At 39.3% G+C, this 27,848-nt stretch overlaps 1 protein-coding gene across 1 annotated transcript in view; it reads right to left on the reverse strand.

The window, feature by feature from the left end:
* The window catches only part of mms22l (MMS22-like, DNA repair protein), a 29,655-nt gene extending 2,483 nt beyond the window's left edge, over positions 1-27,172 (reverse strand). Inside the window, 32 exon segments of the mRNA XM_028470971.1 lie at positions 1,386-1,425; positions 1,427-1,488; positions 1,491-1,555; positions 2,485-2,696; positions 2,802-2,947; positions 3,031-3,194; positions 5,271-5,409; positions 5,597-5,648; positions 5,650-5,739; positions 6,396-6,559; positions 6,684-6,868; positions 12,899-12,965; positions 12,968-13,187; positions 15,022-15,093; positions 15,096-15,221; positions 15,223-15,241; positions 17,199-17,328; positions 17,331-17,433; positions 17,872-17,925; positions 17,927-17,992; positions 18,107-18,171; positions 19,508-19,544; positions 19,546-19,683; positions 19,768-19,881; positions 20,033-20,163; positions 20,585-20,678; positions 20,840-21,017; positions 22,047-22,134; positions 22,713-22,765; positions 22,852-22,977; positions 24,642-24,844; positions 27,081-27,172. Coding sequence (XP_028326772.1) covers positions 1,386-1,425; positions 1,427-1,488; positions 1,491-1,555; positions 2,485-2,696; positions 2,802-2,947; positions 3,031-3,194; positions 5,271-5,409; positions 5,597-5,648; positions 5,650-5,739; positions 6,396-6,559; positions 6,684-6,868; positions 12,899-12,965; positions 12,968-13,187; positions 15,022-15,093; positions 15,096-15,221; positions 15,223-15,241; positions 17,199-17,328; positions 17,331-17,433; positions 17,872-17,925; positions 17,927-17,992; positions 18,107-18,171; positions 19,508-19,544; positions 19,546-19,683; positions 19,768-19,881; positions 20,033-20,163; positions 20,585-20,678; positions 20,840-21,017; positions 22,047-22,134; positions 22,713-22,765; positions 22,852-22,977; positions 24,642-24,814 — 3,373 coding nt within the window. The 5' untranslated portion in view covers positions 24,815-24,844; positions 27,081-27,172.
* Positions 27,173-27,848: the final 676 nt, after the last annotated feature.

The following is a 27,848-nucleotide window of genomic DNA, read 5'->3' on the forward strand; positions in this document are numbered from 1 at the left end:
AGAAACGTCTCAATGCCCCGCCCTAAACAGCCTCACTTCACTTCCTCCCCCTGCCTCTGCCAATCTACCAGAAGCCACGCCTCTACTTTCGGCATGCGCATCGCGGACATACAAGTCGCCATGTGGTCGCAATTGATATAGGTCTATGGGTCAGGTAAGAGCCAAATCATATTTACTTGTTTGCTGCTGCACAGTTCCACATTCACTTTGATTGACAGTCTCAAAACAGGAAGTCGAAGCCTATTGGCTGGGCGATCACAGCGCTGGTTTCCATTTGTAGAGGGGTCTATAGGACGAAGGCGGGACTTAAATACATTAATGTATATGAATGACCACCAGCAGTAAAAGACTACCGTAGTTAGGTATTTTTTCGCATTTCAAAACAATGAATACATAAACATAGATTTCTCAGAAAACTCCAGATATCAGTTGATGACTTGATGTCAGATTGCTATTGTATCTCATGCCAGAATGAATAGCTGTCTATGGTGCAGGCGACGTGTCAGTTACCTTGAAATCACGTTTGCCTTTGATTTTGAGATGAGAAAGAGTTAATCGATACTAGCAACCAATTTGATTTAAACTGAATAAATACATTATTGATAGGCTTTCCTCTGAGGCACTGCATTATCTTTGCCAGCTGCTGGAGGTTCCCATTTATAATGTAACTCTGTGCAGTTGAACGCAGACGGTATCACACACTGTGTGCTTTTGTGCAGAATATTTAAATATAATTCCACCGTTATCATCCTACAACAGAGACACTGCAGAAGAAACAATGGCATGTACATTTTACAGCTACAACAAGTATCAGATACACACACAGGGAGTAGAAATATCCGTAAATTTCCTGATGTTTCTTTTTTAAAAAGTAAAGGAAAAAAATGCGTGCATGTGCAACATTAAGGATGCAGTTGCATGATAGATACAGAAAAGCAAACAACAATGGAATTAATCAAAAATAAAACCCAGGAGGATTTCCTTTTCTATTCTCCAACCATTTTCACAGGAACCTTTATGATTGATTACTTTGGGGTGATGATTCCTTGTTGTTTGGTAGCCTCAGTGTGTCTGATGTGTTTTGACTCCTCCTCCTCCCAGCAATTCTGTGTTTGTTTTTTTGCTGGCAAACTCTAGATATGTGCATGCTTATACAAAAAAGGGCAACAGAAAAAAAGAGATGTTCTCCAGCTTTGTAGCACAAACAAACCCCGCCCCCTGAAAGTTAAAGATTTCCTGCATCAGTTGCAGCTAAAAATCAAGGTATTCCATCTTTTTTTATTTCATTTTTAAGATGCACACTTCCTCCTCCTTACTCCAAAGTTAGACATTTTTCCACAACATTAGGAAACTCCACCCCGGCAGATAAGGCTGGTTAATCTCACCCTGCGGCTCGTTGACGAGCATCACGCAGCGTAGCAGGGAGAGAGGGGAGGGGCAGGGTGAGGAGGGCAGGGTCTGCGTCATTGTTCCGCCTCAGAAGCTCCGCAGGAACATCAGGACTGAGGCGAGGCGCGGAGGAGGGGCGTGACCTTTGAACTGCAGGAAGCTCTTGCTGTAAAAACAAAGTCCACTTTTAGTTATCTGAGCAAAACTTCAAATAACAACAATAATATTGCATAACAGGTTTGTGGTCAAGTTGTTAATAAAACAAGTCTTTTTATCTCCACACATTTAAGCTGCTGGAGGCGATAGTTTGTTTTTTTTCTTTTTATCAGATAAAGACGTACAGTAGGTGTGGGCCTCATAGATCAATAAATCAAAGATCATTTGCTTGGAAAAAAGATGTAACATATTGACGTTGCCGCTGGAAGTTTGTTTTGATCTCCACTGTAAACACTCCTTTTATTGACTTTGTCGGAAAAGTTTTTGCACATTGCATTGTGGGATGTGGAGTCCCATAGACAGATGCATGAAAGCGTTTTTACTTCATTCTTACCATGATTTTTTTGTGTTTGCTCCTAAAAACTCAGCAAAAAAGAGACTACCTGACATTTCTGGTGTTTTCAGACTGAAAGTTGTGGCAAAACAATGAGTGTTATTCATTCAGGGTTTCTTGGAAAAATCCGAAGACGCCAAAAATTAATGTCTCGTGGAGTGAGGGGATAACACGTGGAATACCGTGAATTAACTACAGCAAAAATGTTGTCAAGCAAATGACTGTACTTCTTGTCTGGTAGACAAACACAAGGAATCACAGTAACTATGTAAAGAACACTTGCATTTCCACATCCCATAATGCAATGTGCAGAACTTTCCAAAAATGTCAATAAGAAAGTGTTTTTCAGAGGAGATGAAACAAACGTTCGAGCAGCAAGTTCAACCTTTAACAATCTTTTTACCAGCAAATGATAATTCTATGAGGTCTACACTTTGTCTTTTTCTACTTTAAAAACATACTGAATTGGCAGCTGTAAATAATGTAAAGTGCAGCTTTTATTTGTAATTAGGTATTTGCATCACAGCTTGGTTGGAGAGACCCACCATAGCACCTCCAGGATGGTCTTCCTCAGTGCAGCTCCCCTGATCGTTGGGTTATTCTCACAGGCACACAGAAGCACTGGGTGGTTGGCAATGATGCCGATGGAAGGCGATGCAGGGAGGAAGTGGTCCAGATATCTGTGTGTAACAGAGCGGAGCTGCTGCTTCAAGGTAAAGCCCCTGAGACTGAGACACACTGGAGCCACTGACAGACCCTGCAGGAGAGTAAATATATGACACCCAAAAGGAGAAGTGATAAATCAAAGCGTTCTGCAGTAAAACAGGTGTGTGTGAGCACTTATAGGTTTATGTATACCGACCTGAAGGTACATGTGTAAAGTGTCCCTGAGAGCTTTGTCCTGCTGGGTGAGGTGGTGAGGAAGCAGCAGCACATCCACGATGCGGAACAACAGCTGCTGTGCTTTGGAAGTAGCCAGCAGGGGGCTCCAGTGTTTCACTATGTAGCCTTACAACCACAGAGTGACGTCACAGAATCAGAAAACAGTGATAATACGAATGTTGTTTGAAATGTATGAGCTCTTCCCCTACCAACAGCCCAGTAGGCCAACTGTATTCCCTCCATGTTCTTGGTAACCAGAGACGGTTTAATGTGTTTCAGGATGTCACCGATGTAGTCCAGAGTTCTGTTTACCAAGGCTGAACGTTCAGACACGAGCTCCAGCCCACTGTATACACAACCAACAGCCTGCAGAGAGAAGAGCAAAGCTTTAAAGATGACTAAAATGATCCCTGCACACAATTTTTATGTATAAAGTAGAGGTGGGACCAGATTAAAAAAAATTATCTAATTAATTAAAGACTTTGTAATTAATTAATCTCAATTATTCGCCAAAACAATATTTGAAAGAAGAAGCAACGTTATTCATCTCAATGGATAGTGGTATATGACTGAATGAAGGAAAACAATAAAGGAGCTTATACAACAAAATTGTGTTTACTATTGTCATCACTGAGTGCTTACATAAGGTGCAAAATGAATATAGAATATTATGATTACATTGTTCACCACAGCACAAAGCATATTCATGCTTTTTCCAGATATTTTGTAAACATTCTAAACTTAAAAGCCACCGTGTGTTCAGTGGTAGAGTGGGTCGTCAATTAAACCGAAGGGTTGGGGGTTTCAATCCTGTCATTTTCGTGTCCTTGGGCAAGGCACTTTACCCACATTGCCTAGTATAACCATAGACCGTAAAAGAATGGACGGGACAAGCTGCTCGCCGAGTGAAATTTTTGTTATTAGAGCTCTCCCTGCTGACTGGCTGCAGTATAGGTCATAAACCCCGCCTCCTCAATGATAATAGATGTGGTAATAAATGTTGGCCAAACTGTAAAGTTAAAAATACTCATCACATAATTTTTTTTCATTAGTTATCACCCTAGATTGTGTTCAAGTGCTAATTTTTCTGTGAAGTTTAGTTTTAAAACAAGTTATTTGAGGTTGAAAAACGGGGTTTGATGTCATATATTACGATGATTGACAACCACGCATCTGCATAGCTCTCTTTCTGAATAGCAGTTTACGTTGTAAAGAAAAGCTGAGACACCATTTAATTAGATATTTGAGTTGAAATCTATCGTTGTTTTGTACTAACCTGTGATGATCTGAACAAACGTTGGTATATTTTCCAGTGGGAAAGATACTTATGTTCTTGCATAAGTCATCAGGGCAGTACGCTAAAATGGGCGGTGCGTGTTACCAGGGCTCCTCCCGCTGGACCCTACTGCGCAGACTCTAGCTCCAAAAGGCGCTAAATTTGCAAGATGGAAGCATCTGTTAAGGACTGTATTTTAGCTTCAAAAAACGTGTAGTAGGAACAGCTACAAACCACGCCCACTTGTATAAATGGGTATGAATTTGTGCATTAATGTTGGTGATGGTCAGAGGAGCCATAGGCCGCGAAATTGCAGCCACACTTCTGTACCACCACTGGTATGACTGATTATGAGTGATGAGTGTGAATGAATAATGGTTTTGGTAATGCACTTTGATTCTCCTCGAAAAAATAAATACATCCAAGTTATTATTATTATAACAAATGTGTTTTTGTGTATTAAATTAAAAAACAGCAGTTAGTACAGTATAGTCCTGGAGAAATGGAAACTGATTGTAGTGGACAGTCAGTTATGAGTCTTTTCATTTTGGCTCTGAACCATGTCATCTTGTTGGTGTGGGATTGACGATACTGCCTGGTTGGACTAGGGCCATTGTCCGTGCTAGCTGCTACATGTTTAGCATTGAGGCGGAAGAGCTCCGGTGATCGGCAAATTTTTTCATTGCACTATGTTGCACACCGCTTTTGCTTTCCATCCACTTTTCTCCAGTTTTTTTAAAACTAAAATTAACGCCTACAAAACACAAGAACGCCCTTCTCCTGAGGGTCTCCCTTTTCTAATAGTCTGTGCATCAGTATTATGGGTATACTGGAACTCCACAGTGCATAGTGCATTATTTTTTTAGTGTATATATATTATCCTCGTATTCTCACTGCTTATTTATTTGTTTATTTATCGTCTTAGTGGCTCCTCTTGTAAATACACTTAATCTATCTTTATTTTTAATTTCTCTGTATCTTGCACCACAAGAGTTTCTCTTAATTTCATTGTACCTTGTGTATAATGACAATAAAAGCATTGTATTCTATTCTGTAATTAATTAATCAATCGCAATTAACATAATGAAGTCCCAGCCCTAGAGCCAATTGGAAAAGGTTTGTGGCACACACATTTATATATTTCTAACGATCGTTAGCATGCATTACCTTGACAAACACTCCAGAGATGAGGTGGGATCCAGTGTGTTGTTGGCTGTGTGATGGAGGTTAGCTCTCTGCAGAAGACCCAGCACATCAGGAAGCCTCAGAATCAGCCGGGTTAACTCGCACAGCTGCTCTTCAGCAATACGACCTGCAAACAAACAGAAACACACATGTGCACATTTTAAAAATCTATGCATCATAAAATCCCTTCTACAGGAGGATATTGGGAATCTTAAGAAGCTGGTAGATTGAATTACATTAGAGAAACAGTTCAGCTTAAAGCAAACATGTAGATATGCACATTTCAAAAGGAAAATAAAGTTGGTAACAGTTACCTGTTCTGCTGTCGGTCCCGTCTGGGTTCTTGTGCAGATGTTGCTGCAGAAGCACACCTGAACCAGGCCCTCACTGACAGACTCTGTGGTGAACCCACTACAGGCACTCCTGAAATCACTGGTTAGTGAGGACACCAGCTCCACTGGAAACAAACACATTTTCCTTAATAGTAATAATCCAGACAAATTAAAACGATGGGCCCTTTTGTCTCGCTGAATCCAGTTATGCTCTTGCAGCTAAAATACACGCTTGTATTTCAAACAATAATAAGTGTAAAACTTATTTTATTAGCACTTATTTCCTGCCTCTATCATTATATTGAGGATATGCAGAATCACGTGCAGGACTTGTATGAAAGTGTTCTGATTAGGCTGGGCGATATGGTCCAAAACTCATATCTCAATATTTTTTCTGAAAATGGCAATATACAATAATACAATCTCGATATTTTAATTCAAATTAAGTCTGACTAGAAAGACAGTTCAAGGTTAAATTGCTGATACAAAAATGCACACATCCACATTTATTACAGTTTTGGGGACTCTTTTTTCTCCTATAAGGGACAGCATGTGTGAGGTGAGTTCTGTAGTGTGGCTTCTTTAGGATGCACTCAGTGATCAACTGACTGTGCTTTTCATGCTGGCCTGAGAATAGCAACGCAGCGACTCGTAAACAGGTATTTGATACAACAAATAAGGTATAAAATATATGTATCAATATAGGCAATAATGTAATTTTCTATACTTGATATATCTTGATATATTGCCTAGCACTAGTTTCTGATTAGGTGCCACACACTACTGTGATATACCTGTTTTGGAGCACATGGGGAAGGTAGCGAGTCACCAGCAGTGGGTGAACCATGTCATCCCAGCTGAAGCAGTTCATGATGAACTGGACTGGGTTGGGTTGGAGGTCCGATGGGGCAGAATTGGGTAAATCAAAAGCCAGCAAAGTAAAACCTGAAAATATAACAGTAAGATGTAAGATTAAAAAGTAGTTTTATTTTCATTGTTCATTTATTCTGGTCTAACTTTTTTGTGTTAAAATGTTACTAAAATAATACAGTATGTGCTCTCTTTTGACCTGCTGCAGCATCAGCCAGCTGTGCTGGGGGAGTCTGGGAGAGGCGCAGACTGCGGAGGAAGGGAAAGAAATGGGCCCAGAGTCCAGCGGCTACCGCAAGGTGGCGCTCTTTCACCGCACTGGCTTTAGCAGAGGGAACCCAGGACAGGTCAGGTGCTGTCAGGACACTGCGTTGATGGACGCGCCTAGGTACACAAAACACATGCTTCAACCAATGCAAAAACATAAACTTAGGAGTTGAGCTTATTCCCTTGTTTTGAGCCTTCCACCCCCCTCCTTTCATTCAAAGCCTCCTGCTCCTGTTTCTCCCTTTCACTCCTTCATGTGCTTCGCCTTCTCGTCTCCTGGGGGATTACTGGGGTGTGGTGGTGCGCTGCAGTGTTGAGGGAGATGTGGGGAACGAGGCAGCAGGATATTACAGCATATAGAAGAGACTAATGCTGATTCCCTGTACACACGACTCTAACTTTGGCTCTTTCTGCTCATCCTGGCCCGGCCCCAGCGCTACAAACAGCCCCACAGTGGCTGGCATTAGCCCAGATAAGCAGCTGAAGGAGCTGTAATCTCATTTAGACGGGAGATGATCCTTCTGTCCCCCCCGTTCGCCTGCACGAGGGTGCGAGGAAGGTTAGGCCTGGGATGGAGAAATAAGGAAGAGAGGGATAAACACCCCCACTCTTCCTGCCTCTATCTCATCCACAAGCACACGTTCTCGTCTTCGTCTACCATCCTACCGCACACACACCACCACACACACACACAACTACACACGTACACCTCTGGTGCCTTCCCTTCCAGCAAGGGTTGCATCTAATCCAGCGAGAGCTGAGAGACAATCGATTAGAGTCTGAATTCATTAGCCTCGTTACCACTACGGAATGGCCTTTTCACACCCATCAACCCTCATTGTACAAGACATCACAGAGACCCTACTTAATCCTCCTCACTGTGGCTTCTTATGCCCGTACACAACACACAAACACACCAACATGCCACAACTCAGCAGTAACATACCATCAGGGAGCACAAGTAAACCCTTTTTCAGCTATAAACCAAATAATACCAACAGATGGAGAGACATAAATTAAAAACAAAAAAAACCCTGACAGAACTTGCACCAGGTGACATTGAAAGAGAGTTTGATTTATTTTCATGTTACATAATTATTTAAATTGGTTGGGTTTTTAAAACAGACGGCTCTAATTTACAACATGCCCATATTAAACTAAATTTTTTGTGATTTGTTTTAATTTTAAACAACCTTCGAGTAAAGTCGTAAAACAAAAACTTAGATGACAATAGTTCCTTTAGTGGAAATGTAAACGTTTGTAAATATATTACTTTGCAGCAAACTTTCAAATCTTGTTTTTTATTTACACATTCTTTTCTTGTCTGCATATGCTATTAAAGGTTAACACTACATGAAGTGTCAAATCTTTTTGCAACAGATATGTATGTTTTGTTCTTGCAAAAATGAAACAAATACAATTATTATATTTCTTGGTTGTGACCAAGACCAGTCCTCCCGACACAGAAGGGTAAGCTAACCTTCTGTAGCGGGAAGATTTTACTCATTTCTAAAGCATTTGAAGTAGATTTTTAAAGTTCTACTTGCACCGGTGCTGGTTTCCCTCTAGTACGCTATGTTTCGAACAGGACGAGGTTAATTGGTAACCTAATTATCCCTAGGCAAAAACATTTGCTTGATTTGTTTTCGCCTCCGAGTCAATGACAGCCTTTCTGGCACCCTGTGAAGGCTGGGGGTTTAGGGTGTTCAGCCTTCCTGCAGCTCCAGTAGGGATAAAACAAGAAAGAATACAAACGAGCATTATGGAATTAGTCACTATAGACAGACATGGGCAACTGGCAGGGGTGGCAACACATGGGGCCCCTCGCTCTAATTTTGTGCCGCCCCCAAATTAAACGCACAAAATAACTCCAAAAACACTCCAAATAAAAAAAAATGAATATGTAAATAAAAAAACACACGTAAAAAAAACCCCACATGAAACTACAACAAAAATGCACAAATGACAGAAAACGCTAAACAAAAACTCAAAACACAGAAAACGCACAAAATAATAAACAAAAACGCCTAAAATGAGAGAAAAATACACAAAATGACACCAAAAAAACCCAAAACTGACATCAAAATCACATACAATATGTCGGTAAAAACACCCCAAAAACAACAAATAAAAATACAAAAAAATTACAAGAATAATGTTCAAATTGGTTGATATTAAAGCTGATTTTAGATTCTAGATTGTTCTTTAGATAAGGATCTAAATGGCTGTGAGAAATTTCATACAGAGAAATGTCACAAAATACACAAACACACAAAAAAACTACACGAAAAACACCAAAAAAAACCACATTGTTTTATTCCTGTAATAATGCCTCAGATTCATTGGTCATAATTCTAAACGATGACATGAATGTTAATAATAACGTGGCCTCAGATCAGATCGTCAGATAAAAGTGCTTAATCTCCTCTAGGACATCAACTGATAATCAACTGTTCCTCTTTACATCTTAAATTCCAGCTAGGCTTAGAATATATATTGGAAATGTTGAATATATAGGTCTATTTAGGGGGTCATTTTGCATTCAAGCATTCAATGTTGACAAAAAGTTCACTTGATAAGTGCCAAATACAAAGTGATGTTTGTGACTCTTACAGCGTTCATACTGATATTTGTGTTCGACATGTAGGCATTTAGAAGCATCGTTGCATATTGTACTCGTAATGGCCAACTACGCATCTCATGAAAAAGTGCTAATACTGCATGTAGTAATATATATCACGACAAGGCAATCTGATGTGTATACGCTTTTAACACACCAAGCTGAGGAACAACCTATTTTCTACGCTAAACAAACAAACAATATCTTTCCTATTTTACTTTTGCATATGCCTTGCTGACTGATGTGTGGGGTGGTAATGTAATACTCATAAAGCCCTTGAAAGAGACTGCAAGGAAGCAAATGCTTCAGCATATACTAAAAGGGATCAGCTCTCAAAAAAGCCATTTGCTCCAATAAAAAGTTTGTATCATAATCAACTGGAGAAATCGTATGTTCCTAAACCAGAGCCAATGAAGTGTGCGCTGGTGGGGCTCACCTAAATTATCCAGAATACAAGCCCCCCCTTTGCACTCCTGAAGCCACAAGGCCATGGGAAGACATGCAACTGAAGACTTATGTCCTGATATAAGATATCTATTTAGAATGAACACTTGGAACCTTTGTCGCCTCATCTGTTGGCAGAATAACTGCCTTAATGTGTGCAGATCCTACAATAGCTCTTAATATACATAATGATACGCTAAATTTACCAGGCTACATAATTACCCAATAATTCCTGTCAGTGGAAAGGCATTAAATCATAAAAAGATACTAATAGTTGCCAGTCTGAAGAATTACATCTAATTTGTAAGGCGAACCTTTAAGAGAGGACACTTTCCGTTGTTAAATGGGTCAGTGCAGTCCAGGCCATAACACGGAGGGCCTGTGGGAGTTCTCTTCTTCTTTCCTCCCTCCCTCCTTGGTCATTAATGTGCAAATGTGTACCCTCCAACCCTGAGACGTGAGATGGGAAGTTTGGGAATTGAGAAGGGCGAACAGATATTGTGTTTGGGAGGTCTGGATACTGAAAGAAAAAAAGAGTTGCACCTTGGGTAAGTGTTCACGTTGGGTGGGTGGTCAGTGGGGTCAGAGGTCAATGGGGAAGAGTGTTCCTCAACCACTTTCACACTAGGATATGAGGGTTAGGGTGAGCTGCAGCACTTTATTAGAAGTATTTACAGCTCTTTCTATTTATATAATCATATTGTTATTGTAAAACAAATGTAAAATGATGTGCATATTAAAAGGTACAATTTCATTTCAAAGAACCGTGTGAGTGATGAGGAGGGTCCCAATCCAATATGGTATATAGAAGAAAAAATAAAGAGTATCGGATTATTTTGTAGCATGTATATAAATATCTACAATATGTAGAATGTAAATGGTAGAATAAAATATGCTTATGTTTAAGTTAAACATGAAGCTTCTTCTTCATTTGTATTATTCCTTTTTTTATTTCATTCAAGATTTATTTTAGTTAAATTGCATTGTTTTGAAATAGTTTATCAAGGGATTCTTTTGACAATGAAAATAGTATAGTATTTTCCCAAAAAAAATAAAGGAATATTTTTCAGTCATTTATATACAGTCCCATTTTTTAAAATAAATCGTGAGAGAATCGTATCGTGAACCCAGTGTCGTGAATCGAATTGTATCGGGAGTTGAGAGAATCGTTACATCCCTAATATATATATATATATATCATTTATTTGATTGCAGAAACTTGACACCGTTTACTTGTTCTTGCAAGTTTTTAAAAAATGGAATAAATTGTATTTCATACGATTCCGTACTTGTAAAGGTGAAATTTGTAACTATTGATATTGCGAGGCATATCGTGTTGTTTAGGATCTGGTTATATTGGGATATACTGTATATCGTAACCGTCCATGAGATGCAAATCGGAATTGTATCGTATCGTCAGATTCATGGCAATGCACACCCCTAATACCTACCTGACAATTGTTCTCTTAATCTAGTATTTTCCAAAAAAAAAATGTATCTTCTAATATTTGATACTACAAATTATGCTATTCAAGTACGCATCATTCATGCAACATTGTGTCGGATTGATATCGGCATTAGCCGATACGCAAGGCTGTAATGTCGTATTGGAAGTGAAAAAAGCGTTATTGGGACATTGTTTTCTTGTTTGCTTTTCTGTCAGGTGTCACCCTTTCACTTTGGTCAGTCATCACAAGGATCACACAAAAAAAACTCAATTCTAATATGTATCATTAAAATACTACCAATACCTGGGGGATGGATTTAACTAAGCACAGCAGTGGAGAGCACAGCAGCTGAAGAAGCATTATTTCCCTCTGAAGCAGATGAAAACCAGTACAATTACAGGGAAGGTTCTGACTTATGAGACTGTTCACAAAATCGGCAGGTGATTGAAAAGTATATCTTTCAACTTTTAAGAACTCAGAAAAACTACAACATCTCTCCACAATATCGACAACATTATCAATGACAAAACTATCATTTATTAGACAGTGGTCAGAGTTCAGTGGCATAATAAAGGAATAAACTGACCCCTAATCCATTCCTCTGCCTCTCTGAGTTTGCCTGTATTTTATGTGTGACTAAGGATGATACTTTTAGTGGGTTTTGTTTTCTAACAGGCCACCAAATACAAAAGACAAAAGTTTTCATGCAAATGCAGTAACAGTGTAGATGGAACGTTCCAAAGTCTGTGTTCAACCATTATGAACAGCTCACATAAAAAAAAAAGTGTGACTGCTCGTTTATCACGTGGCCAAAAAAAAAAAAAAACTGTACTTTCTTCAAACAAAGTAGCAATAGCACAGCTTTAAAAAGTCAAAGTTTCCCCAACACCTCCACTTTGATTATTTTTCCACTTCCTATTCCTTCACACATTTGAAGTGCGAGCCGAGGACTGCCTGCAGCAAAGGTGAGATCTCCAAAACAAGGTGAGTTTTTTGGCTTCTTAACACCACACCTACCTGAGAATGCACAGTGAGATTCACATCATCCTTTTACTCCATCTCTCACCCAGTCCCCGGCCTCAGTCTACACACAAAAAACACACTGTCTCGCCTGCCTGTGGCTCTCTGACCTTTGCTCAGGGTCATCTGTGTAACCCACACCTATGTCCTGCACCTGAACTCACTCTGGTGCCCTACTGACCACTCTCCACAACACACCCGCTGGCCTTTGCCATCCTCACAACAACAGGAGGGTACATGGAGGCTCCCCTGAGTCTGTAACTGTAATCAGGGCTCTAGCAACACCTGGTGAGGTTGGACTAGAGGCCATTGGCCTCTTGAGACCAAAAGGGGCCTCATCGCAACCCGGTTCTTTATGGGACACTCATTCTAGTTGACAGCACAATCATCCCATTGTCAGTGTGAGAAGTGAGTGGAGGCTCAGGGGCTGAGAAGAGCAGAGGAAATCATTCTGCTCGGCTCTGGTAACTTATCAGATTTTAATAAAAGCTTAACTCGGCTTTTGTCAGAAAACATTTGTCTGAATGTGTCTGCCATATGTGAGGAGTAGAAAAAAAAGAGCAACGGAGGAAATGCAGGCACTAAAGTACTTAATATGATCACCAATGCTCTCACCTGAGCTGTGCCAGAACGATCTGCAGGAAGGCCAGAGCAGAGTTCAGCTCTGATTGGCGACAGGCCGCAGCAGCCAATCAAAGCCCTCGTTCAGCAGCTTCTCCTCTGACAAGCTGAGGCTGCTGCTCGTCTCAAACACCTCTGCCACCCCGTCCAGGTAGGAGGAAAGCGGGCCCCACAGGGCCAGTTTCCGGGAGACCTCCGTGGTTTTACTGTAAAACTCCTTGGCTGTCTCATTAAAGGAGGATGCCAGCCAGCTGGCCTGGGCACCCACATCCAGACCTCTTTCCTGAAGAGAATAGACAAGGACGCACATTTATTTGTTTTTTAACAACGTATTTAACAGTGTATGTAAATTTATTTCAACAATTATCATTGCAATTTTTTATTTTACAACGTTTAATTCTCCATTTTAGTCATCCACTATCATTACAGTTTACTAGCACCCTACATTCAAATGGAGACAAATAACACCTAACAAAAAACACACACATAAAACCAAGAAAAAAATAAATCAACTTTTAAAATCTAGAATAAACTCATGTTGGAACCTGCACCTGCATAAAGTCAGAGATTTTGTAGTGTTCAATCACACAGGACGCTAACATTCATTATTTTCACGTGTAGGTAGAAATGAGCTGTGTAGGAGGTTTAACACTGGGTCAGGAACAAGCTATGAAGGAGAAATTATGGAAGATAGTTTGTTTGTAACAGGCTCAAAAATGATGACAAGCCTGACACAGGAGAGTAAAAAGAACACAAAGAAACAGTTGAGAAAAGAGAAGGATAGAGGCTGTGGCATTATTATTATTCATCTCATATTTCTGCACTAGTGCAATACACCAGAGTCATATTTATATACATTATTGTCATACTCATATCTGCACACTCACTGTACATATTATAAATACTTGTTGTCAAAAGTGAAACTGACAAAATTTAAGAACCTGACCCTAGACCCCCACTGTGATCGCTGTGAAACTGAACCAGCGACTCTATCTCACATGTTTGGTTCTGCTCAAAATTGTCATACTTTTGGGAATCTATATTTAGATTCTTTCGGATGTATTTCAGATTTAATGTTGAACCGGGCGCCACAACTGCAATATTTGGTATTGTACCTCAATTTTCTAAATGTAATCAAAAGCAAAAAGATGTGATTGCGTTTACTACAATTACTGCCCAAAGGCTTATACTGCTTTAATGGAAAGACAAATGCCCTCCATCGTTTAGAATGTGGTTTGTTGACCTTTTGTCTCATCTAACACTGGAGAAGATACGATACTCTATAAGAGTTTGTGCCAGTAAGTTTTTTCACTCTCTGGCCAACCCATCTTGGATCAATTAAACAGGTGGATCCCTCAACTATATTCTATCAGAATGATGTTATATTCATATTTTTATTCTATTGGTAATTTTTTTTCTTTCTTTAAGGTGCAACAGGGTGGGAGTGTTCTGTGGGAGGGGGTTATAATCCAAAAAAAAAAAAAAAAAAGACATTGTTGTTTTTTTTTCTTTCTTCTGTTTTGTGTCATGTCTACAATAAAAACACTTTGAATAAAAATAAATAAATACTTGTTGTGTCTTTATCATTTATATATTCTACATTGTGTGTTTTTTGTGTTTGTAAATGTGGGCCGAAAGAACAGTCATTTCAACTCTCTATTAAGTCCTTGTACATATAGTGGAATCAACAATAAGTAGAGTATTCTTTATTTATCCCACAGTGGGGAAATTTACTGACATGACAGCTCGATAAAAAATAAAGCTGACTGACTTATTATCAGCGCAAAACAGACAGAAACCTGCATACCGCAGTCAGTACGCACAACGGCTGTCTTCATGAAATATGAAACCTAAAAGTGTTTTTTAAAACTTTTACACAGTACTAGTTCTTCCATGTTTTAGGTTTGCCAATTTGGTTTAACGAAATACATTTTCAGCCCATGATGATGAGCTTGCTCAATACCCCTTTACTACCGATACATTGATTTACTGTATATGGATACTGATGGAAGACACAAGCACATACAGTCAATGTGTGATGACATTAATAGAATCATTATACGTATGTGTAGATGGTTGATATTAGGTCCAAATGAATAGCAGGGATGTTTTTCTACCTGGAAAAGCAACAGCAGTGCCAGCTGTCCTCTCCAGACCAAAGCCCGAAGTGCAGGAGAGCGGTTTGGAAGGTAAAAAAGCCTAGCAGCTCACACGCTCTGCTGGACACGTCCTCCAGCTCCCCCTGCTTTGCCATGACCAGAAACAGCAGCAGGAAGTTCATGAGGCCGGCCTCAGACAGATCCTGCATCTTCTTTTGGAGAAAACTTGGAGTAAATCCTAGAAACAGACAAATAGAAAAAACAAGACACTGATTGACAGTAATCAACTATTTATATAGTTTGACCCAACTCATTGTCAATGTGGTGTTCTTTGGAATCCTCCTGACTTTGAATGATATTGTGAATGTTCCCCTCTTACAGTGGACTGCAATATCAGCTCCTATCAGTTTTTTAGGGGGAGATATTGTGTGTGTGTGTGTGCATGTGAGAGAGAGAGAGGAGAGAGAGAGAGAGAGAGAGAGAGAGAGAGAGAGAGAGAAGAGAGAGAGAGGGAGAATAATGCTAAAGCACTAAGTAAGAATAGAGAACCACCCAGCACGCTGATAGATCCTGTGGGCACTGTGGAGAAATGCCTTTAAAGATCATGTTAAATGTCAGAGACACTCAGACACACAGCCAGTAAGCGCTTGGTCCCGCTCTTTACAGCCCAACCATTTACTTGCTACCACAGGGAGAGATCAATACAATACACTCGCATACACGCATGCACCACCCGGCATCTTTCCTCGGTTGGCAGAAAAAAAATCCAAATGTTTGATCAGCCCCTCCTTCCCCTTTGCATAGCCACCCTCCTCTCTACCCGTCCTAACTAAAACATATGCAGCCCACACAGGTGAGCAGAGCTGCTGTTTGGGTCAAAACATTAACAGCGAGCTGCCCATGACAAACTTCGACGTATGCAGTTTAAAAAGAGAGGAGGTAAACAAGAAGCAACTGGGTTAACACCAGAATAAAACTTAGTAACCACCCAGAGGAGCATGGAAGGAGAAGCGGGCCAAGGATAGCATTGGTAGTGTGAGGGGAGGGAGGTTTAAATAGATGAATGTGTAATATCTAACAGGGTTCTAAACAGAGCAATGGGAGGTAGCAGAATTGCTGTGTTCTTCCAACCTGAATGTCTGTTTGTTTATTCCGGACAGATTTTTTTTCTAGAGATGAGCAGATGCTCTTAACTCCCGCCGTTGGAGATGAACATGCTTGCAGTCGATCCCATTAATGTGGTTGTTGCGGGCGTCCTGCAGAGCCCAGCCAGGAGTGGGAACGCTGCCGAAGCCTCGTCATTCCTCAGGATTGGAGGAGGAGGAGATTGTGGGGATACTTTTAATGGAGGGAGATGGAGAGGGAGAACCTGGAACTGGCCCAGCCTGGCCTGGCTGTTGCCAGACTGTCAACCACCCCCCCACCAACCACCACCAGCATCCCCTCCACCCAAGCCCCACTTTCTGTTCATGTTGGAAACCAACACAGCTTCGTTAAGGCGAATTAACCGCCACGCTCGTTAGCTAATTAGCCCCATGTCTGCAGCGCTACTGAGCACATTCCAGACATGAGGGAAGTCATTAGGCGGATTTATCTATGGCTGCCTCTCTCTGGCACACAGCCGGCTCAGGGATATAGGATGGTCCAACGCTCAGTCCTGAAGCCCACACCAGCTTGTGTCTATCTCGATTTTTAATTTCCAACCCAAAGACTCATTTCTCTTTTTCTTTGGCCTTGAACACTGAATTGGTGTCACTGCTCAGGGAGCAGGTGCACAGTGTGTGTAACTGTGTGTGTTGTGTGGGAGGCTGTTTGGATTTGGACTGTGATGATGAGCAGGTGGTTGACTCCTGAGAAAGCTGCTCCATTGATGGGTCTGCTCTAATATCAAAAACACGCTGGAAGACTGTGATGCACCTGGCACGGACACAAACGAGACCAAAACACATGATAGTTTGCAAACTTGTGTTGTGGTCATGAGTTAATGGAAGTCGTAAATAACACAGAAACAGCACGAGGACCCCAAGGGCTTTTGAAGATCAACTGATAAGAGGAGTCTTCACCCCTGGTTAGTTTAGGGAGCTTACAGTATGTATGTAGTCATGGCAGCCTGGATAGAAGCCCTTATTTTTCAAGGTGAGTGGCAAACATGGAGGAGAGAAAAAAAACACTACAAAGCCTCTTTGCTTCCTCACCTCCCTTTGATCTGCCTCTGTGGGACTCCCTCGGCCTTGTCTTGGGAAAGGCACAGGGCCAGCACGCGAAGGAAGATGTGGAAGGAGTTGGCAGAGAGGTAGAGCTGGGTATGTTCTGGTGAGCCAGCGAAGGAGGGGAGCAGCAGCTGCGGACCTGCTCCAACAGGGCCAGAGGAGTCTTGCACAAAGTACCCAGACCAGATACCCCAAGCCAGGGTACGGTAAATGAGGCACTCTAAAGAGAAATGATCCAATCAGAAAAGTTTAGACTCTTCCTCCTCTGCAGAAAGTGGTTCATCAGCTCAGAGAGCAAAAGAAAGAGAAACAAACACACAACGAGACAAGATAAACACACAAACAAGAAATACACACAAACTACAGACAAAACATGACAGCCAAAACACACAAAACAAGAAATATACACAAACTACAGAGAAAACAACAACGAAAACACACAAACAACAGACAAACACGACAACCAAAACCAAACAAACACCAAACTACAGACAAAACACACAAACTACAGACAAACACACAAAGTACAGACAAAACACAGTGTTAGGGACTGTGGTGAGAACTTAAAAATAAAAGTTAGTCTGTTATGTTTCTTTAAAAACACTTCCCACATTTAAAAACAAATAACATTTCCAGTGTTTTTCCAAGTCATCCTCACCAGGTTCCTGCTGTAGTAGTCCCAGAGAGTGGATACAGCGCTGGTGCTCGGCCCCCCACAGCAGATACAAACTCAGAGTACAGTGGACGTGCATCCTTATCTGCTCCTCTGCCAGAGCCCCCTTATATTTATCACACATATCAAGTACTAATACAGTAAAAAAATTATGATAATCCAAAACACTTGGCATCATTAAAATTTAGCATGTAACTACAAGACTAGACACAATACTGACCTTGGGGTTGAAAGTGAGCTTGAGTAGCTCCTCCACGAAAGCCCAGTTATTCCCCAGATGATTCTGCAAAGTGAGAATGCAAAATTTTAAGTGAAAAAAATACAACATTGGTGCAAAACTTACAGTACGTACATGACTGGCAAACAATTGGATTACATTTAGAATTCACACACAAATAGGAAGTGGTTAGCTCCTCCATAGTTATTTCTTTAATTGGATGAACTCAGTAAATGTGTACAGTATGTGGAGTACAGCTGCTTGTAAGAATACATCTCGATTTTTGTGATAAAGCCCAGAGGAGCGTGTAGAACTCCATAGGAGGCCTAAAAATCATCATCTCCCTTCCAAGTGGTGAAAATGTGATGGTTTATCTTATCACAAAAATGAACAGTTTAGGAGTAAAACCAAACACCCAGGATGTTGTGGGAAACTGATGACTTGACAAAATACTTGTACATAAAAATCCCCAGTAGATCAGCAGTTTCTGAAATACACAAGTGATTAAAGTAGACAAGGACAATGAGCAGCCCAGGAGCCACATGCGACCTTTGTTTTAATTTTGTGTGGCCCTCAAAAGAAATGCACAAAATGACATAAAAATACACAAAAAGATAGAAAAATACACAATAAGAGGATAACAATACACAAAAAACAGCTATAAACAACAACTACTGTATACACAAAATGACTCAAAATGAGGGAAAAAATATACAAGGTAAAAACAGAAATACACAAAAAGACAAAAAACAAACCAAATGAGGCAAAAATACAAAATGACGAGATAAATATGCAAAAGGATACCAAGAACACACAAAATGAAAATAAATATATAACAAATGCAAGAAAAATATACAAAATAACTCCAAGAACGCACACATTAAAAAAATTTGGGAATTTTTTTTTTTTTACAAAAGAGAACAAAAATACACAAAATGAGAGAAAAATATACAAAATGACAACAAACTGACTTAAAAAACAATGAAACCACACAAACCCCTTTGTTCTCCCCTGTATACATGCTCAGATTTGTCATGATTCTAAATGCTGTGAAAGAAATATGATAGATCTGCACAGCTGTAATGCTCACCAAAAATGTATTCTCACCAGCATTTTTGGTGAGCATATAGCTGTGCGGATCTATCACATCTCTTTCACTGTACTACCTTTTTGATCCAGCACGCTGATTTAGAACCCTCGATGTGCATGTCTTTTCCTCCAAATTATTCCAATGCTGTCATGAATGTTAATAATGTGGCCCTTGGATCGACTATCACATTTTTGTGTCCCCCACTGTGATAAAAGTTGCAATTCCTTGGATTAGACAAGTAAATACTAACATTTCCCGGGGCTAAATATATTCCCAGACATATTTTGCAGAGTGAAATGGGTGACCCATACCTCCTCTAGGACTGCAACCGTTGTGGTTGTACCGCCCTAAACATGGCTAAATGAGTGACCAGCCACCATGTGAACGCCAGTGGGTCCTTGCAGTGCGTGGACAGGCCACTAAACTGCTCTGCTGCAGGCCTCCCTGAAACCAGCGGCCTCAGCAGCGAGTTCATGTAGGTCCAGAAAGACTGGAGGGAAAAGCTTGGTAAATTAGATATTGAAATTCATACCCAAGTGTCTAACTGTGTATCTGTGTGTACTGGTGGTGTTACCTGTGTGTGCAATGCTTTATTCCTCTGCTCAAGAAGGTACATGAGTAAAAGCCAGAGCTCTTTGGTGCAGGTGCAGAGATAATGATGGCTGCTCAGCGCTTCTGTGAGCCTCACCTAGAACAACAAAATGCTTTTAACTGAGCCCGTGGCATCCTAGAGGAAGATGTATTACTTCCTGATAAACAGGTGGGAAACAGTCATTTCTAGCTAAATATACAGTTCAAAAACAGCCCTTGGCACTACTGCAGCAAGCCACTTACCGTACCTTGCTATATTTGCTGATAGCCAGACCAGTGAGGTCACAGAGCAGATTGCACAGGTTTTCGTCAAACAGACTGATATTCGTCAGGTTTTCTCCCGTCAGGTTCACAAACTGTTGGGCGTACACCACCTGGCCTGGAGGGAGACACATGCACAAATACAAAAAAAACCTCCTTACTGTCTCCAGGACCAAGCACAGAACCTGGGGGGGGATAGAGCTTTCTATGTCGCTGCCCCCACCCTCTGGAACTCCCTCCCAAGCCACATCCACAACTGCACCAACCTCCCATCTTTCTAATCACTTATCAAAACTCACCTGTTTCACTCAGCTTTTAACGTTTAACCACCCACTCACTCATTTCCTTTTTCTGGGTCATATTTTCTTCAATCAATGTACTTGGTGTTGTTTTTATACTGTAAAGTGTCTTTGAGTGTCTCGAAAAGCGCTTTTAAACAAAAATGTATCAGTATTAAAAAGCTTGTTTGGTTTCCCAGGTTGATGATCCAATGTAACACATTCCAAAATCATTTTCCACAAAGCTGTGCATTTTTGTACCTTGCATATTGTGACCAAGCAGGTGAAGAATCTCCAAGACTGACCAATGGATGTCAAGATGGAGGTGCAGCAAATGCCAGGAAGGAGGAAAAATCTGTGAGAAGAACAGAATAAAAAACAAAAATTAGATTATAAATTAAAGGTGTGGTTGTTGTCACTTTTTAAATCAAATATGATTTCATTTTTCTGCTGAAAGCCTGGTTGGATTGACTATGCTTTGCCTGCACCTGCCGTTTTTAAATCTACTTTTCGTACCTTTCCAGGGTTTTGTATGGAGAAGGAGCTCAGAACATTGGCAGGCAGGTCTTTGAGTCGTCCTATGAGGAGGGTGACACTGAGCAGCTCCTCCAGCAGAGCAGATGGAAACAGAGCCTCCACCTCCTCATAAGGGTGTGAGCGACTGCCATCCAGGGACTGGGGAGGGACAAAGAACCTGAAAAGACACAAATATCATAATGAAAATAATATATTAGGAGAAAAAAAATGTCAATAACATCATTTTTTATTTACCAAGTTTGGGAAAAATACATTTAAGATTGTTAAATGATTTGCCGGTTATTTTGGGTTGAAATATTTTTCATGACTATGATCATAAAAAGTGACAGGAATAAATTTGAGATTAAAAAGATCCAGTTAAAGCTCAATAAACAATATAAACATATCACATCAAACTTTAAACGTGTAAACAAAACAATTGCGCAGATTCCTATAAACTCATATTCACAGGATAATTGCCCTCAAAGCCCTTTATTTAAAAGAAAAAAGTATATCATCATGAACAACTTATAGATAAAAGAAATAAAAATAATAGAGTTCTATGCATATAACTTAAATGCAGGAATATTATTCCTTTGACAGTTACCACAAAGTGTCTGGGATTCAAGGTTTACTGAAAAACTGAAAAATTCTGTTGATAAAGAAATAAAAATGAGTGACAATATTTAATTCAAAAAGAAAATGTCACAATATATTTTAGTATAGTTATGTGAAGCAGTAGATTTATGTTTGTGTTTTTTGGCATTAGTTAAATGTTGTATATAAATGAAGATACATGTGTATATATGTATTTAAATGTATATATTTTGCATTATTTGAAAAAAGGCAACTCAAATGTAATTGTTAAATGCTTGCATTTCTCTTGTATGAGACATTTTGCTTCTGCCTGTTTTAGTCTTGTTATATATATTTTTAAATTGTGATTTATGTTGAATATTTTGTAAACTGAACTGAAACTGAAACTTTTGATGTGACAAAATAAATAATAAAAAAATAAATTGGAAAAAAATAAATCTTCAAATAAAAATGAAATGTAAACAAATTAGATCTGGTGGTTAAAAAGGAATACAAAGAGGAAGAGAGTCTGGTTATAATCATGTTGCTGTTGATAATTTCGAGTTATTGAGATTCTGCTGATTGTTTATTATTTTTTTCCCCTTTAGTGCTTTACAATGGATATATTTACCTGTATAAAAAAACCTTCACATACTGAAGGAAAAAAACACATTGCTGCCGAAGTTCTTCTGCCTCATAGTGGAGGATACCGGCTTGACCTAACACACACACACACACACACACGCACACACAAGTAAAATTGCTTAAAACGTTACACAACGCACTGAATATATTACAGAATGTGATTCAAAGTACATTGGAGCTGATCTAAATCTTCATGCACTTAACGGCCTCTTCATTTGTTTTCCCTTGCTTTCATCACTTTCAAAGACAAAATCTGATTTTAATCACTTCCTTATCAACCCGTCTCTTTGCCGTCTCAAACTATAGTAGACAGGCTTCCCAGTCTCCACGTGATGAACTTTGCTCATCCAATCACATTCATTCTGCCTTGCCTGCAAATCACACATACATAATACATTTTGATTTACACATGCAATACAGTGTTGTATGATAATGGTTTCCTTCTTCTAAATATGTTCAAAGGCATATTGGAACATGTCTGCAACTGATTGTTTTAGGAGAGCGTATTTGCAGTTTTTTTTTTTTTTTCAGGGATTTGTTCAGATGTGTCTGTTCTATTGTGACTCAAATTTACATAGTCAATAATTCATCATGTACGGCCGCATATAAATGACAGCAATTTACAGATTAGGGATTACAACAAAAGGTTTACCAAAGTCCTGTGAGCCGGATTGCACCAGGGTTTCCAACGTATACACCTTTTGTCTAAAGCAACAGAGATAGAAACAGTAAATACGTAATAAATTAAGACATACAAGATTTTGATCGTGTTGTTTTAGATGTCATCTTACCTGAACAGGCCGAAGAGTATCTTGGTAGACTCTATTAGTGCTGTCTCTGTCACCCAGGGGAAGCCAAAGATGTCCACTGTGTCTGCCTCATACTCTGTAGGAGCAGGGTCGAGATCCAGCAGCAGGCTGTGTGGAGGATCAACAGTCAGCCTCAGGCTGTGCAATGAATCAAAATCCGATTGCGTATTCGATTATTACAATCAACGATTACAAAAATAACAATCGCGAAAGAACAATTATTATTATTATTTATTCTTTTTTTTATTTTACATATGTTTTATTTGCTAAATAAAACAAACGTCTACGATTTTGGATATCTACAAGGTACAAAGTTTGGCAAACACAGATTATTATATAATCTTTGAGTTGTTTAATGCATGCTAGCTCCTCCGCCCTGCCCCTCTCAAAACTAAAGCTAAAGCTAGCCTAGCCTGTACGATGAAAGTTGTTGCTTGCGGTTTTGAAACACTGCAGAAGAGAAACGCTGCAAAAATGCTTGATTTTAGTGTTTGAAGGATTTTATTTATGTTTAAAGAATAGATTTTACATTGTTTTGTACAAAAAGGAAATAATGTTTTGTTGACAAATAATTGTTTGAATATTTGTGATTTCAATTATGACTAAAATAATCGTGATTATTATTTTTTCTATAATCGAGCATCCCTAAGTCACCCTTCACCTGTATTTTAATATAAATCAGCTAACTGTCCACTTCTGCCTTCTGAGTTATTTTAAACAAAGTGTCTATTGATACGGAAATGTACGTTTCCCAGACCTTTTCTACATAAGCGTAATGTGCCTGTGTGTTTTCACTGTGTCAGGATGAGTATGTGGTCTAAGTGCTTGACTCAAGAATTCTTTCTTCTGCTGCCTTGGGTTCGAATCCCGCTTTTGGTCATATACATTTTTCATTTTAACATATTTAACACGCCAAATTCCACCTTTAAAAATACATATACAAAACATTTTTACATTTTAGGGTCATTCCTGGGTTAGGGTTACAGTTAAATAAACATGAATAAAAAAACAAGCATTTTAGGGTCTTTCCTAGTTTAGGATTAGGGTTAGGGCAGGGGTCTTCAACCTGCGGCTCTGGGGCCTCATTTGGCTCTTTCACTCTTTCGCAACGGCTCCCTATTGCTTTGAAAAATTATTAAAATAATTAATTGTTATTTCTTACAGATGGTATTGATGATTAATGACATTAACTTCAAATGAAAGTATGGCAAAACAATTTGATAACCAAAAAATAAATCACATTGTGCAATAAGTCTGCCACCTTCCTACTTTCCTTGCACCTGTGGCTAATCTTAAATTTGAAATCCCTGGTTAAGATAACTAAACTAACAAAAAGACTAGAGATATTTATTTGTGTGGGGAAAGATTTATTTAACTAACTTTCATCCAGGTGAGATTAGGCAAAATGGCTCCTTTGAGAGTAAAGGTTGCAGACCCCTGGGTTAGGGCTAAAATAAAAGGGTTAGCGGGGTAGCTAAAAATAAATATGAGCTAAAATAAAACTGACGGTACTTTAAGTCACGTGTTGCACCTATCACATCACCTAAACTGGCCAATGAGGGGCGCTGCATATGCATAGACTGCCAGTCTATTCATACGTTTCCGTATGAATAGCCAATAGCTGTACATCAGGTGACTGACCTTAAATTTCAAAAGCAATAACAATGTTTGTTTCTACAAAATAAACAAACAGGACGACAACAACTGCACCATTTGTTTTGTTTTTACTATTTTCCTCTGAGTGAAACAATCTGACATGAGATTGACGGTACCGTTTCAGGGAACCTCTTGCAATGTATCCTACAATGGAAAGCGCTCCCACGGGGTCGTCTGTGATGTCAGAGCAGCAGAAGCACGGCGGTAGGGATGGAGGCAGCTCACACAGGCTCTCTGGTGCAGATGGGGAAACTGGAGGTGTGAGGGATGGACTGAATGGTTCTGCCATTCTGTTAAAGCAGATTCACTATGATCTATCCTGGGAATAAACAAAGAAAATATGTATACACTGTGGTTCACAAAGCCGATTATTCACACAGGTTTCATAACACATTTTAAACCATAATAAGTGATACTACCTTAGTACAAACAACACAACACTTTTAAAAGGGACTTTTTTTTATTGGCTCGTGCTCAAATAAAATGAAATTTACATATTATATAAAAAATATCACTTTTGTAAAACATGTTTTTAATTTACTATCATGGTCACCATTTGAAATATCCAGGTCAAATATCTGACCTGCATCCTAATGAACACTGTAGTTATGAATCAGTCATTATATCCACCAACAAACATACAGCATGTAGTGATTATATAATCATTAGTGAAAGCAATCAGTTGTATACTATGAACACATTGTGGGATGTACCCTAGTAGATTATCATTATTGTTGGTATATATATATATATATATATATATATATATATATAGGATGCATTTTTAATCAATCCGAGAATCACTTTACGTAATATCGCGTTATAATGCAAAAATCACTTTCTTCCATATATATATGGATATATTAGGGATGCACCGAAAATTCGGCCACCGGATATATTCGGCCGAATATTGCAAAAAAAAAAAGCAACATTCGGCCATCCAAATCCACAACGGAGTCCGTTGTTAGCGCTGTGAGCCACGAATCCGTAAACATTCCCATCGTTTCCTCCTCAGTTTACAAGCTGCATAGGCTGGTGTAGCATGGAGTGCTAACAGCTGATGTGTGTAAACAATGTGTCCGTGGCTCCAAGCAGTGACTCCCAACACGATCGGCAGCAGAAAAAGTAGTGCAGTTTGGGCGTCCAGTAGTGCAGCTTGCATTTACATATATGAGAATAAAGTATAATATATATTCTATATTAAACCGCAGTGTTTGTTTTAGCTGTTGGATGGTTGGAGAGGGAGGAGCTCACATTCTAGGAGGCGTGTTAGGTGACGTCAAAATCCAACTCGCCTGTTTAAAGCTGACTTTTTACAAAATGTGGAATAACAACGGAAGGAGGAAACAGAACTTTTTAAACTTTGTCCCTCTGAATGAGGCTAAAGGAATGTATATCACTGTAGCAAAACCATTATAAAGTGATTTTTTCATCACACCTTCCCTTTAATGCACTTTAGTTTTTTTTGAAAAGCAAAGGCTACTGGACTGTTTAAAAAATGTCAGAATATTCAATAAACATTTACTTTCTTTAAAAAACATGTCTAAAATGTATTCTAGGCCATTTATGCTCTATTTAAAAAAAAAAAGTGAAAAACTTAACAACCCCATTCGATATCCGGCCAAGCGTTATATTTTATTCGGCTCAATTTTCATTTCGGTGCATCCCATATATATATATATATATATATAGGTAAAGTACTTTCTGCATTTATTTGTTGTTCTAGGCATATGCCTCTGTTAAGTTGCAATAAAGTCAAAGTTGGTTTAAAAGCCAGTTATTTTTTTATTTCAAGTTGTTGGCACATGCAATGTTAAAATCAATGTTTTGAGGGTAAATTATGCCAATAAAAGATATTTCATACATAATGTTCTCATGAAGGTGTACACATTTACATTAGTTGTTTCTCAAATCACATATATATATATATATATATATATATATATATATATAAATCACAATATTCACATTATACTTTATTATCGGGATATATCGTATCGTGACCCTATACACAACCCTAGTACAGTATATATATTATTATTATTTGTACCTGTAATAATCAAACAGGGTGCATACCAATATAAGTAGTAAGACTGTTTGTCATTAGTGTTGAATTTATTTTGAGCAACAATAATTGCATTCAAACGAGAAGTTATGGTAGAGAGATCTAAATGAAGTTTATTTTCGTGATTAATCAGAAGAATAAAACAAAAAGGATTCTCCGGTGTTAGAGTTGTACAAGTGACCATTTTAACTGGTGACCCACTGCACTGTTGTTGACAGCGTTGAAAGATTGACGAAAACACTGAAGAATTAGACAATCTGACAAAGTGTTTCTGTTAAGCCTTCATCTACTGCTATATTAACCTAAACCTGGGACGCTCGTCTGTCATTAATTACACATGATTAAACCAGATGAACGAAAATGCACACAACAGTCGTCACGTATTCGTCGACTTCATGGTTTACGAGTAACCACGTTTCCTTTACGAATATCCTTATCACTGAGTAACATATATCTACTAGTAACAATTCTGAATAGCAACAGAACTAACCTGGTTTTTATGGAATAGACGTATAGAGAGTTGGCTCATCGTCATACTTCTTTCCTGTTTGGGTTTTCAGGGTCTCCCGCTCGTTCACTGCGCGCATGCGTGAGCCCACCCTCTTACTATTCTGATTGGTCTAAAGTTTCTGAGAGGGCGGGGCTAAAGCATGACCGTCAGTCCCGGAAATGAAACAGTTAATTTATCTCCTAAAACAGGGAATTGTTGTTAGTTTAGGCTATTAATGTGTGAATATGTTCATAAACGTATACTAGAGGTTTTTTTATGCAATTCTTAAGCTCGGTTAAAGATGAATAAAAATTAATTATATATATATTTTTATAAGCGTAGATGCATTAATATAAATACAAAGCAGTGAGCGTATTTTGAGAGAAACTCAGAAAGCTACTCGACTCTTCCTGGTGCTCCAACCCACTGCTGAGGGCCACTTGTCTCCTCTGTCTACTGCACATTAATACTAAGTAATGCAGCGTTTAGGTGGAATTTTAACCACGCTAACCCCTAATTTCCATATGCAGATCCGTCTCTCCCAACGGTTCCTCTCGCCATCACACCATTTCTTGCATTCTAATGCATTCTCACATCTTTACAAAAAAATCCCCCCCTTCCCTCTCACGACGAGGATATGCTCGTTTTGTCGCCTTTCTACTCGTTATTTCTGCACGTTTGACTTGTCCGGTGAAGACGCGCACGCGGCGGCGGCAGCGGCGACGTTTTTGTCACAGAAATGGACGGATGCGTCTTCTTCACCATGTC

The sequence above is a fragment of the Gouania willdenowi genome, chromosome 16, assembly GCF_900634775.1.
Source record: "Gouania willdenowi chromosome 16, fGouWil2.1, whole genome shotgun sequence".
In the NCBI taxonomy this organism is placed as follows: Eukaryota; Metazoa; Chordata; class Actinopteri; order Blenniiformes; family Gobiesocidae; genus Gouania; species Gouania willdenowi.